General features: G+C 40.9%; 1 protein-coding gene across 3 annotated transcripts in view; it reads right to left on the bottom strand.

Annotated features, from left to right (window-relative positions):
- mllt3 (MLLT3 super elongation complex subunit) overlaps positions 1-15,907 on the bottom strand; it is a 111,450-nt gene that overhangs the window by 49,496 nt on the left and 46,047 nt on the right. For all 3 annotated transcript variants that reach the window (XM_073072722.1, XM_073072732.1, XM_073072741.1), the window contains 3 exons: positions 8,652-8,734; positions 6,604-6,747; positions 776-1,351 (listed from right to left, as the gene is read on the bottom strand). In XM_073072722.1, coding sequence (XP_072928823.1) covers positions 776-1,351; positions 6,604-6,747; positions 8,652-8,734 — 803 coding nt within the window. The remainder of the gene's footprint in view (positions 1-775; positions 1,352-6,603; positions 6,748-8,651; positions 8,735-15,907) is intronic.

Raw genomic sequence — 15,907 nt, 5'->3', positions numbered from 1 at the left:
TAGATGTACCTTCATTACTCCTCCCAAACACATGCGCTTCATTGCCTGGAAGGACTGTAGGTGCATGGGTTACATTATCTGCCAGATTTTCAGACATCTCAATCTCAACTCAGGACTACATTCACAAAATGCTGGTGGAACACAGCAGGCCAGGCAGCATCTATAAGGAGAAGCACTGTCGACATTTCGGGCAGAGACCCTTCATCAGGACATGATGAAGGGTCCTGATGAAGGGTCTCGGCCCGAAACGTCGACAGTGCTTCTCCTTATAGATGCTGCCTGGCCTGCTGTGTTCCACCAGCATTTTGTGTGTGTTGTTTGAATTTCCAGCATCAGCAGATTTCCTCGTGTCAGGACTACATTGATACTTTTGTCACTGCTGGTCTAAAATTAAGGAACATTGTGCTCAAAAGCACTGTGGATGTAGATTCATTACTTCACGACAGGAAGGCTGCTCACCATCTTCTGAGGATCAAGCAACAAGTAATGACCTTGTTGGCAACTCCCTCCTCTGGTCACTAACCAAAGGACGAACTATATATGTCCTTCCCCCTTTTCCTCCCCTCCCTAAAATTTCAAATCACTTCCATTAAAATTTCAGGATAATCAATATTTCATATTGCATCGATTTCAACAAATTCAATGTTTTTTTTCAAAATTACTATAATATCTTTAAATAGCTTTGGCTTCACAGAATGTAAAGTTCTTGGTTGATCACATTGAGATACTAAATTTATATTTAGAAATAGGTTGCCCCCACACAAATTATACTCACCTCAGATTTAGAAGACATGGCATCGTCTACTCCATTGTCATTTGGATCTACAATATCTTCAAAAGGTGATAAACTCGCCTTATTTTTCTCTATCACTTCACTTTCCATTTTGATTTTCGTTGTCTTAGCTTGAGGTCGGTCCCTATTGAGCTTCTTTTCAGAAGAAAGTGGCTGTGGAGAAGCACTGGGAAAACTTCTAAACAAAAAGTCAGAGCTGCTTTTCTTCTTCTTCTTTGCTACGAGTTCATCAGTGTCTATATGAGCAGACCTCTTCAGAGGCTTAACATCCTGCTGATTGCCTCCATTTCCACTTACCATGCTGCTTTCCAATGATTTTGGCTCTTTTGACATTGGTTTTGGTTCCTTAAATGCCATTTTAGGAACAGTTTTCTCATCTTTTAGTGGCTTGTTTTCTTTGGGTTTCTTTGAGGACTCTTTGGAAGTTTTACTGTGTTCCCTGGGAAGTTCTTTGAAGGCACCTTTGTGCTCCTTTGAGTCTTTAGATGCTTTGTCTCTATGCTCTTTCATGGATTTGTGGGACTTCGAGAAACTGTTAGAGCTGCTCTTATTTGGATCCTACAAGGTGGAAAGAAATCAGAAAAAGTCATCTTCTTCAACCAAAGCTTTAAAAACTAAATATGCTAAGCAATGAGGATGCAGCAAGAGAATCATAATTAGATTTTCATCCCACGATACAAGCAAATAAAGTCTTGCTATATTCTTATTCATCCGGGAATTAATGCAAGGAAGAGGGGGGATAATATGACACACACATTTAAAAAAAATAAGAATAAATGTTCACAAGGTCAAGTTACTGGAAGATACTTTTAAGAACTCAGTGTTAAGGACAGGTACGGGTAAGGGGGTAAAAGAGACCAACTCCTATACAATTATAATGCCCTATATACTTAACCAACATTGGGTAGCATTGCAAGAGATAGCATTAAAATACAACAGTTGGACTGTAATCATGTCAAATGGTTAACAAAATTACTAAAGAAAATGGGGAAGAAAATTGACTGGTGCTTCAATATCAGGTCTGCAACTTCAAAAAAAACTGTAGGGAAAAGCTCAACTGAGATTAACGTCTATGATGGATATTTCTGGCATATTAAAATATTAAACATTTTGCAACTTAAACTGACAAGTATGTTTTATAATTCCATGTAATTTTATTCTAAACCTCTATCACTTTCAATAAAACTGAGCACTCTTCACATCTGTGCAAATAATCTGTGGAAAAATTTTGCCTTCTTAGTACCAGCCCCCATCACTTTATCCAAAATCCTAAAGCTTTTAAATCTGGATGATACCCCTGAATAGTATCCTTCTGGTAATAAACCACCAGCCATGAGACCACACACGTGGAACACAGTTGTTGCACTGTGCTAGGATTTCTAATAAAAAAAATCAAAGACTATAATAACATCATGATAATGGATTGTTAAAGAGCTGAAAATAGAGAACTATTTTTTTTTTAAATGGAATACTTCATTTAAAAGCCAAATTGTAAAAAGAGATGCAGTTCATTTAAACCTGAAGGGTACAAAGAGGCAAGCTGACTATTTAAGATAATGTTTTTTTTCCCAGAGTACTAGTTTTGTTCAACAACTTTAAAGCATAAATATAGAATAGTTCATAGATCAGTAAACTGCAAATGTCTTAAATGCAGTTAATTGTGGTATGACAGCACTTAAAGAGAAAAATGTATTTTAATGGATTAAATAAATAAGATCCAATTCTGGGTAGCTTAGCAAATTGAACAACTCAAAAATGACACAAACGCAGATATTTTGCTTGGGGAAAAAAAAACTTTCCTAATCATACACAACTCGTTTCCTACTTCATGTAGATAATACTAAACTCAAAGATGTGGCCATTAAAGTTTTCTGCTCCACAAACGAGACAACTCAAATAAGTAATTTTCCCCAAAATACTGGCATGTGTTTCCATAACAGATCTCATAAGCAAAATTGTGAAAAGTACCAAACTGCAATGAAAACCTTCAATGATGTTAGTAAGGTCTTCACCACAGTATCGGAGTTGGGCTGAGCCAATGCAGGATGACCATTAACTGCTTGAAATGTGCTTGACAACCTTTTCCAGATTTCCACACCTAGGCATTATAATGTAAAAGGATGCAACATACTCAAGGTTAGGTGGCAAAGGATCCAACCTCCTCATCCAATATTTGTCTTACACACTTCACACCTGGCTCCCAAGCTTTACAGGAGTTGTATATAACATGACCTGGTGGGATTTCATTAGGGTGGTCTTGGAACAAGCCCTTCATTCCCACCTCCTTTGCCCTATTTATTATGATGGATGGCTCTCCCTTATGCACCAATCTGCAGGAAGCAAGAAGCTCCCAGGATAAAGCAGCTTGACAGTAGAAGCCAATGTTACATGTAGGCTGCATCTATAGTGACCAAGCTCATTTTAACATCTAAAAAAAACCCTACATTTTAAAACAAATTAATGCAGGTACAGAAAATACTAAACTTAGCATATTCCAATTAGCCCCTTAAAAAGGTTAAGCAGCGGAAACTCAAGGTTTAAATCTCAATTATCAAAAGAAAGAAAATTGGCAACAGTTAGCTCAACACTAAGGCCACCACTAGAGTAACTCACCTCCATCATGGTTATTATCAATATTTCAAAAGTGGCCAAAAGATTTGTCTTTCCAAGGCCAAGCATTTCCTATTCCGACTGAGAATGTGAAACATCAAAAAAAAAAGTGCTAAGGAAAGGAATGGGAGTTTGAACTCCAGCTAATTGACATCTTCCTAGTAAAGGTGGTCCAAGACCCAGTTCCTGAAGCTACTCCTTTGGGAAGCGAAGTTTGCTTCAGGCACTCTCAACTCATATAAGTGTGCGTTAAAAGCAAAACCTTGAACACCAGTCTGTATTTAAGAAATTGGAAGTATTCAACTTTGAAAGTAGCATTCAGCTCGAAAATGTATACAGTTCTTGCCAGTAAACTACAGGATTTGTTGATTTAGAGAAGGCACAGGTGAGTGCTCAAAAGGACATTGCCTGCAGGTCTGGTGGATTTCAGTCGAGGAAAGATTGGCCAAGTCGTGTTGGAACAAGATTTAGTCGAGATGTATATAAAAAGCCCAAGTGGAGTGAATGGGAAGAAGACATTTTATTTAGTGGAGGCCAATAACTGGGCACTGGGAGGGAATGGGTCAGTAGCATAGTTTTTAAATGATTGTCTAGAGATGTGGTAAGGGGATTTTTTGCTTTCTATTCAGAAAGGCAATAGCAGCTGGAACAAATCACTTCAAGAAAGGTACAAGTAGAAACTTTCTTGCTGAGTAGTATCTAGACAAGCACTCAAACTATCTTAATCTAAAGAGCACCAGAGTCAGAAGTGGGAAGTGGAAAAGGGCTGAGATGGATCTTTTATAGTTCACAGACACATCTGATGTGAGCTTTAGCAGTGTCTACCCAGCACAAGCCCCTCATGTCTGAGCTGGATCACTGTAGCCCAAAACGTACAGGGCAAAATGTTGCAGCTTGCATGATTTTTCATGAGCTGGCACAGCCCTTTGATTGGTGCTACTCGTAATGTTTTGCTGTTCTCCAATGCTTCTACTGCTTTTCTAACCATTAAAGTATTTATTTTTGTTTTATTTCTACGCTTTTATTAAAGAATCCTACTCCCTTTAACTTAGGCGTTTCTATACCGCGATCATGCTGTTTGTCTAGTTTATGCAGACATGTAGCTTACCAGGTGCGTTCCCTGAAATCTTGATTATTCTTACTAGTAATTAATCTTGAAATAAAATTATAATTGTGGATTTAATGTATGAACTGCAAAATCTCAAAATTAAACTACCTCAGTCAGTGTTTAGCCAGGCAGCAACATTCGCCAGAACTGCATCTGTAATAAACAGAGGTTTCTCCATGAAATGACATGGCTTGTTTTTGTAAGATACCTGAAAGGGTTCTTCCCAATTTCAGAGAACTAACATTGCATCCAACTCCATATCACAGGAGTCTGAGAAATTCCAACGCGCAATCCTGATTGCATGGCAGATTTGCCCCTCACCGTAAACAATAATGAAAAGCATGTGAGATCAAGGCAGAATAAAGCTCAATCTTAAAGATGTTTATATTTCTACTGGAAGGAACAGTCAGTTTTATGAAAATCAACATTGTCCAGTTTTTTAAAAAAAAACCAGTATCATCTTGTGCTTTTAAAACTAGGATAGACAAAAGCCAAATTTCATTATTTTAGTCTGTTGGACCTGGCTGCTACATTTCATTTTCCCATCTCACCTCCACAAGTCTTGATTAAAGACCCTGCTTTATTGTAATAAGTTTTAAATCGCTTTATTTATACCTTAAGGAATGAATTTCAGAATATGGGACCCCAGTAAACAAAAGGATGTTCAACAACAGGGAAAGGGGAAAACCCCGGATGTGGACGTAACTTAGGGAGCCTCAAAGATGATGCTGACCATCAGCAGAATCTAGTTAAATGCTGATCAGGAGTCAGCAAGGACATGGGTGACTGATGAACAGCACGGTTAGCTGAAGATTATTCAGACATACACAGAGACCGACCAGAAGAGCAGCAGAATTCAGAGGCATTGTTGAACAATGGTAATGATGGAGGGAAAATGACGGTGCATATTCAATTCCCCTTTCCTCCTTGTGCACAATGCGATCCTTTGCGCAGTTCTGGGATAGATTTGCGTAACAGTTTGATTTTCAGAGCCCCAGCAAACATGATTTTAAGGGAGATTTCACACAATTTGGTGCAAATATCATGGGAAAAGCTAATAAACTAAAACTCTGGCATACAAGAAGATTTTCATAACAGATGTGTTTCTGTATATGCACTACAGATCAACGCAAGAAAAAGCAACTCTTTTGCAATGCAACTACTGCAGCTGAATGAAACGGAACTACTACTGATGTTCCTCCACATTCATTGTGTGAATGAACAGAACCCAAGCAAGCAAGTCAAAGTCCACCTTGATTCGGACAACGTCTGTCAGAGGCTAATGCTGCGCACTTCAAAATTGATTGCAATGGACCAGATTTTGCAGTTGGAACAGCAGTGAAATGGCCAGCAGTCACTCCCTTCACACTATGAAACTTAACAACTTCAAGTAAGTGTGTATAAGCCAGTTAAACCAGCCAGTGGTGTCCCAATACCCCTCTTGTTGTACTGTGCTAAAGTGTTCACTTGGATCATTGCTAGATCATTCATTTCTGGAAAGACTCTGTATTTATTAATAACAACATTGTAATAAGTACTGAAAAGCTTACACTTCCCTGCATTGTATAACTGAGTTTTGAGGCTGCTCAGTGATGATTGCTGCTCAACTACTTTGGACCTGGAGGAAACAAATTCTGTATAGGGAGTACTGTTCTTACTCCTTCATATTTCATGATTCTATATTTCAATTTTTTCTCCAAAATATTTGATATTTCAGCTATCATAATCTCCAATGAAAATTCTAATCCTTATTGCATATTCTATTTAAAGTTTAAAAATTGTGCTGCCCAACTCCTGGCTTGCTCTCTGTGAGAATCAGCTTGATTACTCAAGATTAGTTGATGATTTTGCCGTTGCTGGATACAAATGTTCTGCCAAACTCCATTCTCACCATCAGTGAAGGTTAGGATAGATCACCACTGAATTCACAGTCTGCAACTGTTTTCTCCCCGCTCCCCCCAGGTACAGCAGCAAGCAGTCTCTTTGCTGTTGACTACAAAGTCTACACCATTAACTGTCAGAGAATTGTATGTTTCTATTTACAACTACAACCAACCTCCCAGCCTCACAAATAATAAATTAAAGAACCTACCCCTCCTGCTTTCAGCAATTTTCGACGGAATTCCTCTGTTGGATTGTTGAAGGTGAGTTTTTCGCAACGGAGATGATTTACAGGTGGGTGCCCCTCAAGATGCAAGAATAAATCATAATCAAAGCGTACCTTCTTGGGCTCTTCCTGAACAAAAAGATGCAAGATATTTAATTTGACCCAGATATGTTTTGGCATTCCAATCTCAAGACAACTATTGGATTTGTTATTCAATATGCTCAATTTAGAAAGGTAAGATAAAATTTACCTCAATTGGACTAAAGTGTCACAAAATTACAAAATAAAAGAAAATCAAACTTGAAAGACATAATAGACTACCAAGTGGCCAGGACAGTTCAGAGAAATATACTGAATAATTATTGGCCAGGTTTAACATATCTGTAGAATAATCTGCAGTTCTCACATTGGGCTCATCAGCTACCTTAGAACCTAATAAAAAAAAAGTGGAAGCAGGTAACTCTTATTCAAGGGACGAAGAAGATTAGCAGCTACAGGCTGTTGTTTTAAATCAGTACACAGAGCATGAACACAAGCCCCTGATCTTAGCATGCATACCAAATACCCATCTTCAATGTTAGTGCATGAAAATATTCCTGTTAATGTATTATTCTAATACATTATTGGCTAATGGAAAACAATTGCTTCTCCAATTGGAAATAGCGTGAGCTTCCAAAGGTCAATTATGACCTTTTTTTTTGGTTACACGTGAATAACGTAGCACCGAGCACAACTTCACAGCTGGCAAACAACACAGAAGTTTACCATGTTTTTAAATTGCAAGCAGGGTGATGGCCAATTTGAGGGATACAGAAAGAAATGGGTAAACTCTTACCAGATAATATTCAATAACATTACGTGTTCCTGTTCACAAGAGACAACACAAACTATGTAAATAGTATTTTTTCTTTGGAGTAGACAGGTTGAGAGAAAAGAAACCTGGAGTAAAGTTTAATAAATCCATGTATGTACAAAACAGATGGGATGTTTAGTCTGTAAATAAGGGCAACAGTACAAAAACATGGGTGGCATGGTAAACACTTGCAAATCATAAGTTTAGTCTCAGCTGGAGCATTGCATACATTTCAGGATGAACATCAGGTATTGGAATGGTTACATTTACTAGAATGATACCACGGATGAGAGACTTGAATTGGGACAATTACTGAATGTGGGGGGGGGGGGGGGAGAGCAGGGGATCACAGACCAGACAAATTGAAAATCAACTATAAAAAGTCTTTTCCAAACTTCCTTCCATGGGCTTTTTCCGGACTTTTTGAACCAGCCATTTAAATTTAGAGTTCTATTAAAAATTTAGACAAACTCCAGGTGTCCATTGCTGCTGTTTCCAATGCTTTTGTTCCCGCTTGCCGACGTTCTGGTCTGCTAAGCAAATCCGAAGCTAAACTACCACAGCAACAAGATCCTGACTCTATTAGAAAACTTACGCTTGTGAATTGCAGAAATGTGGAACGTTGACTGAGCTTTGACTATTCACCCATATCAGTTTTGTAAAAAAAAAATTATAATGATTTGTAATTTGATAATTTTTTTTATTTTTTCCTCCTCAGACATCACCAGAAATACTGCTGCAACTTCAGAGTGCATTCATCAAGATTATACAAAGTGACAAAGCTTGGGGGTCACAAGTGCTACTTGGCTAAAAGCAGAATGTATGGGATGCTTCTCCTTACTTTGTGATGGTTACTTAACAACAAAATTTGATGGAGTGCCATTTTAAAGTTTTCAACCCTCCCCCAATCACAGTAGGTTGATTCCCTTCTAAAACTACTTTGCTTTGTATCAGATTGAATGGGTTCAACCAATTTCACTGGGGGTGGCCAAGAAATTTAAATTGTTCACAGTTAAATTGCTAGCCTAATCTTACTGAAAGCAATCTTGCATTACAAACTTGAACTATCATTTCCCCACGTTTTATACGGCAAAATGTGTTTTGCAACCTCTGTGCTAAAAGCTCTACCACAAAGAAGCACAACAGCAGATACAAAAATATCAGGTGTTAGGTACTTTACCTTGTTTCTGAAATACACTTCAATCGGCATTATAAAACCAGCATATCCCGACTCTTCCACTTTGTATGGTGGATCCTTGCACACTGCACTCAAAAAGATAATGAAACAATTCAGAATAGATCACACACTCGGGAGGTACAAGGATAATAAACTATAATACGTGAGAACTTGAAGGTCAAAGTTTAACAGAGTACCATAAGGCTCATAAGACATGACCTGCCCCTCAAAAAGCCATGCTGAATATCCTTAATCAGTCTATGACTAGGATGAGGAAGTGGAAGGTACGTGGGTCGGTGGAGCGGGGGAAGGCACGCGGGTCGGTGGAGCGGGGGAAGTCACGCTGGTCGGTGGAGCGGGGGGAAGGCACGCGGGTCGGTGGAGCGGGGGGAGGCACGCGGGTCGGTGGAGCGGGGAGGCACGCGGGTCGGTGGAGCGGGGAGGCACGCGGGTCAGTGGAGCGGGGGGAGGCACGCGGGTCGGTGGAGCGGGGGGAGGCACGCGGGTCGGTGGAGGGGGAAGCACGCGGGTCGGTGGAGCGGGGGGAGGCACGCGGGTCGGTGGAGCGGGGAGGCACGCGGGTCGGTGGAGGGGGGAGGCACGCGGGTCGGTGGAGGGGGAGGCACGTGGGTCAGTGGAGCGGGGGATAGTGTGGAAGGTTGTTGTAGGTTGCAACGGAGACATTGACAGGATGCAGAGAGGAGCTAAGGAGTGGCAGATGGACTTCAACCTTGAAGAGAGTGAAGTGATTCATTTTGGAAGGTCGCATTTGAAGGCAGAATAAAGGATTAAAGGCAGGATTCCTAGCAATGTGGTGGAATAGAGGGATCTTGGGATCCACTTCCACAGATCCAAAGTAGCCACCCAGATTGACAAGGCGCATGGGGTGTTGACCCTTGATTAGTCCAGATTGAGTTCAAGAACCAGGAGGTAATGGTATATCTCTATAAAACTCTAGCTAGGATACATATAGAATATTGTGTACAGTTCTGGTTGCCTCATTATAGGATGGATTTGGAAGTTTCAGATAGGGTGCAAAAGAGATTTACTTCTAATTACATAGGTATTCACATTTATGGAGATGGGTTGAGCAACCTAGGACTTTTCTCTTTGGGGTGAAGGACGATGAGAAGTAACTTGATAGAGGTGTACAATACTGATAGAGTGGACAGCTACAGACTTTTCCCTAGGGGCAGAACTGGCTAATATGAGAGGGTATAATTTTAAGTTGATTGGAAAAATGCGCGGGGGGGGGGGGGGGGAAAGAGTGCCAGAGTTAGGTTGTTTAATACAGAGAGTAGTGGGTGTGTGGAACACCCTGACAGGAGTTGTGGTAGAGACAGATACATTAAGGGTATTTAAGAAACCCTTCACTACCATTGCAGGGACCTTCAACCAGGCCAGCTTGAATAAGTCTTTGAACAAATATCACCTGTGGAACCATAGGGGCCAATACACTTGACCACTGTTATACCATCATCCCACACCTAAGTTTTGGAAACTTCTCCTGGCTGTGCTTTTACTCTCAGCATATAGGCAGAGACTAAAGACTGCAGTACCAGTGGTGAGGACCAAAAAGGTACGGTCAAGAGAGGTGGAAAGCATTTTGTGCCTGTTGCTTGGATTGCCAGGATCTGCAGATTCTCTCATTTCTGATTTAAGCACTTACAGGACAACTTTCTGTTGGTGGACTGGACGATATTTAGAGATTCATCTTCAAATCTGAATGAGTACACCACATATTTCATCAAAATCTATGTGGATGAGTGTGTGCCTTTAAGAACATACCAGACCAAAATTCATGGATGAACCAGGAGACCCGTGGTTTGCTGAGAGCTAGATCTGTGACATCCAAGACTAGTGATCCAGAACTGTACAAGTAGTCCAGGTATGACCAATGGAAGGATATTTTAAAGGCAAAAAAATAACAATCTAGTTTGAAGTCAGATAGAATTGGATGCACATCAGCTCCAGTAGGGTTTGCAGGCCATTACTTCCTACGAAGTGAAACTTAACATCATGAATGGCTGTGACGCTTCACTCCCAAATGAGCTCAACGCCTTTTATGCACGTTTTGAAAGGGAAAATAAAATTACATGTATGTGCATCCTCACAGCATCCGGTTACCATGTGATGTCTCAGAAGTAACTCCTAACAAGAGGGTGAACACTCACAAGGCATCAGACCCTGATGATGTTCCTGGTACACAACTGGTGGGAGTGTTCAAGGACACTTCAATCTCTCACTGCTGCAGTCGGTGGTTTCCACCTGCTTCAGAAGGACAACAATCATACCATTGCCCAAGAGCAGGGTGAGCTGCCTCAATGAGTACTGCACAGATCACTCACGTCATTGTTTATTGACTACAGCTCAGCGTTCAACACAATCATACCCTCTTCTCCAATCAAAAACGTCTCCAAAATCTGGGCCTTTGCAACTGGATTTTTAAACTTACTCACCAGGAGGCCACAGTATTTGCAGATCAGAAATAACATCTCCTTGCTGACAATTCACACGAGCGCAAATCTAAGCTGAGTGTTTAGGCCACTGCTCTACTCTGTCGATACCCACGGCTGTGTGCAGAGGTACAGCTCAAACATCAGCAAAAATTTTCAGACTTAACAAAAGCTGGCAGAATTTCAGATGGTGACAAGGAGCAAGACAGATCAGGTGGTCGAGTGGTGTCACAGCAACACCCTTGCATCAACATCAATAAGACCAAAGAACTGATTGTTGACTTCAAGGAGGACATGTTCTGAAAGTGAGGTTTGGCAAGTTAAGCTCAAGAAGCTGATTAAGTCAGAGGTAAGATGTATGGCACACTATAGTTTATCCTTTCACCATCCACTAATGCACTTCCAATAGAATATCCCAAGGTGATCTGCTGTCAAAACCGTTCTCCCCTCTGTTTGGCTTGGTTTAATCTTATTGCACTGGTTTATTTTTTTGTACTGTTATGCTGTTCTGTATTTCATTGTGTAAGCTGCTTGTTTGGGTGACTGCTGAAGATAAGAGACAGGAGAATTGTGTGCCATTCAATTAGGATGGCCAGATTAAGGGGACTTTTCTCTGGTGAGGGACACCAAAATTGGGCTTGGGGTCTTTTGTTAGGGAGATGAAGAGAGAAGCTGCCGGAAGAAGAGGTGGTAGGATTCGACCTGGAGAGGGGCTGTGATTCGATGAAGCCCGGAATGAGATCGAAGGAGGGTCGGCGAAGGGGGAATCATGAGCTTCAACTTGTGCACATTAGACTGCTTCATTAAAATAGGCCCTTTTCTTCTTTGTTCTTTCTTTAATAACACTTTAGTCAAATTAAGAATTATAAAGCTAATCTTTCAATTGTATGCGGTGCACTGTCTGGTGTTTCATGGCACTTATTTGCAACAAGGTAATGAAACACACAGCATCCTCACAAACAGGCTTTGAAGTGGGCTGACACCTCAATCTCACATGTTTGGCGGGGCTGAAGATCGTCTCCCCTAGATTTGCGTAGCCAACAGAACCAGTGTTTCACTCATCTTGGTTTTCTATCTTGCAAGGTATGCAAGATGAGAAATAAAGTCACTTTTGAATTTATTTACATATAATAAAGGAAGAGAATATGAAAAAAATGAAGACAATTTTATCTTTCCTTATTTCTCAGTATTTGTTTTAAAAATCATACTTGGAATTTTCTCCTCAACTCACAGGACTGTGACCAGAAAATAAAGCACCAAAAATTTTGGATGATTTTGGCTCTACAGCTTGTCATTCCATTTGATTTTTTTTTGAGACTGTATGGCCCACTTGTGATATTAAAATTTTATTTCAATAGGTTCAGCTTCAGTTGTTTATTCCCACATCAAGACAGGAAAACCATCAGATCATTGCTTTTCTTTAAAATTTACATTAATAGCCTAGCCTCAATTGAAAATGTGCAGATGACAAAGCTTGGCATAGTTGTGAACTGCAAAGAGGATTATCTGAGGTATCCGCAGCATGCAAATAGACTGGTGGAACCAGCACACATTGGTAAGTGAAGCTTCATGCAAAGAAATGTGCAGTGAGTCTCCTCATTCTCTTTAATACCAAGTATGAAAGAAGACCATCCTGGGAAAGGTGCACAAGTTGAGGGACCAACTGATACATGTGGATATCATGGTGGAATAGTTAAATCAGGCTTAAATAATTCTGGGCTTCATCACTAGAAGTAAAGAAGAAAAGCAAATAAACAATCAACTTTATAAAATATTCCAGGGTCAACTGGAGTATTGCATTCAAATATGAACAGAATTAGAAAGGGTCCAGTAGATCATCAATGCGAGATTCCACAGATGTTTTCAAGATAATGGGGGGGGGGGTGTGGGGGAAGGACAGGATACCTCTTTTTTTTTTTAAAAAGGGTCAGTCCCTCAATTTTGAGGCTGTGCCCTCTAGTTTTGGAGACCCCACCCCACCACAGGAAACATCCTCTTCATATCCACCCTGTCTAGTTCATTCAACATTTGGTAGGTTTCAATGAGATTCCTCCCCCTCCACCCACCTCCCCCCCCCCACATTCTCCTAAATTCCAGCAAGTACAGGCCCAAAGCTGCCAAACACACCTCAGATGTTAACCCCTTCATTCCTGGAATCATCCTCGTGAATCTCCTCTGGACTCTTTCCAATGACAACACATCCCTTCTGAGATATGGGGCACAAAACTTTAGTCAATACTCCAAGTGCGGCCTGACTAGTGAGTTATAAAGCCTCAGCATTATTCCCTTGTTTTTATATTCTATTCCCCTTGAGATAGATAAATACCAACATTGCATTTGCCTTCTGTACAACAGTCTCAACCTGTAAATTAACCTTCTGGGAGTCTTGCACGAGGACTACTAAGTCCCTCTGCACCTCTGATGTTTGAACCTTCTCCCCATTTCAATAATAGTCCACACTATTGTTCCTTCTACCAAAATGCATTATCATACATTTCCCAACTCTGTATTACACCTGTCTCTTTTTGCCCATTCTTCCAATTTGTCTCAGTCCTGCTGCAGTCACGTTGCTTCCTCAGCACTACCTAACCCTCCACCTATCTTCATATCATCTGCAAACTTTGCCACAAAGCCATCAATTCCATTATCCAAATCATTGAAAAACAATGTGAAAAGTAGTGGTCCCAATACCAACCCCTGAGGAATACCACTAGTTACTGCTAGTCAACCAGAAAGGGCCCCTTTTATTCCTACTCGCTGCCTCCTGCGTGTCAGCCATTCCACTATCTATAGCATTACCTTTCCTGTAACACCATTTATCTTGTTAAATTCAGCAGAACTTCTTTAGCCAAAGAGTAGTAAATCTCTGCCACAGACTGCGGTGGAGGCCAAGTCCATGGGCGGAAATAGATCGTTTCCTGATTGGTCAGGGCATCAAAGGTTAAGATGGAGTTGAGTGGGATCTGGTATCAACCATGATGGAATGGTGGAGCAGACTCGATGGACTGAATGGCCTAAATCTGCTCCTGTGTCTTATGGTCGTCTGGTTGAGACTATAAATTGGAGAAAGATCAGTGTTGATGGTATCAGAAAGGATCTGCAAGTGTGGAATGGGATAAGTTGCTTCCTAGCAAAGGTGTACTTCATAAGTGGGAGGCCTTCAAAAGTGAAATTTGACGTTTATATGTTCCTATCGGAATTAACAGCAACTATACCAGGTTTAGGGAACCTTGGGTTTTGAGAGATATTGAGGCCCTCTGGTTGTGGACGTGCATATCAGGTATAAGCTGGAAGGAGCAAAGGAATACAAGAAATCCAAGGGATCACATAAGAAGGAAACCAGGAAGGCTAAAAGGAGGCACGAGGTTTCTCTTGCAGACAAGGTGAAGGAGAATCCTCAGGGCTTCTATAAATATATTAAGACCAGAAAAATTGGACCTTTTGAACATCAGAGTGGTCCTCTAAATATGGAGCTGAAAGATGGGGGAGATCTCAAATGGGTCTTTTTCATCTCCATTTACTCAGGAGACAGGCAGAGTCTATAGAAGTGAGGCAAAGCAACAGCGAGGTCATGGACCCTGTACAGTTTACAGAGCATTTAAAAAGGAGATTGCTGTCTTGTGACACATTAGGGTGGATCAATCTCTCAGGCCTGACAGGCTGTTCCCTCACTCCCCATGGAAGGCTTGTGCAGAATTATAGGGGCTCCTACAGGTTTCTTTTTAAATCTTTAACCATGGGTGAGGTGCTGGAGGATAGTTAATGTTGTTCTGTTGTTTAAGAAAGGCTGCAAGAATAACAAGGAAATTATAGGCAATGAGCCTGACATCAATAGTGGGAAAGTTACTGGCAGTATGCTAAAGGACCGGATATAAAAGTATTTGAATAAACAGGAACTGATTAGGGATAGTCAGCATGGCTTTGTATGTGGTAGGTCAGATCTAACCAATCTTAAGAGTTTTTTTGATGAAGTTATTGGAAAGTTGATGAAGACAATGCAGTGGATATTGTCTACATGGACTTTAGCAAGGCCTTTGACAAGGCCCCACATGGGAGGATGGTCAAGGTGGTTCAGTTGCTGGGCATTCAAGATCAGATAGTAAATTGGATTAGACAGTGGCTTCACTGGAGAAGCCAGGGAGTGGTAGCAGATGGCTGCCTCTCCGACTGAAGGCCTGTGACTAGTGGAGTGCCACAGGGATCGGTGCTGGATCCATTGTTGTTTCTCATCTTTATCAATGACCTGGCCAATAAAATGGTTAACTGGGTCAGCAAATTTGCAGATGGCTCCAAGACTGGGGGTGTAGCAGACAGAGAGGAAGGCCCACAAGCTTGGTGCAGAGTCTATCCCAGCTGGTAAATTGGCAGATAGAATTTGATGTAGACAAGTGTGAGGTATTATAATTTGGGAGATCAAACACACACTTAGACAGTGAAGGGTCGGAGGGATCTGAGAACACAGATCCATAATTCCTTGAAAGTGGCATCACAGGTTGGGTGGTGAAGAAAGTTTTAGGCACATTGGCCTTCATAAATTGAGTACTAGAGTTGGATGTTATTTCAAAGTTATACAAGATGCTGGTGAGCCTAATTTGGATTATTGTGTGCAGTTCTGGTCACCTACCTACAGGAAAGATGTAAATAAAACTGAAAGAGTGCAGAGAAAATTTACAAGCATGTTGCCAGGACTTGAGGATGAGTTAAGGAAAAGGTTGGATAGCTAGGACTTTATTCCCTGGACCGTAGTTGAGTGAGAGGACATTTGATAGAGGTGTATAAAATAATAAGGGGTATACACAGGGT

This window comes from Hemitrygon akajei, chromosome 2 (genome assembly GCF_048418815.1).
Source record: "Hemitrygon akajei chromosome 2, sHemAka1.3, whole genome shotgun sequence".
In the NCBI taxonomy this organism is placed as follows: domain Eukaryota; kingdom Metazoa; phylum Chordata; class Chondrichthyes; order Myliobatiformes; family Dasyatidae; genus Hemitrygon; species Hemitrygon akajei.
Note: the sequence above shows the minus strand (reverse complement) of the source record. Positions and strands in the feature narration are given on the sequence as shown.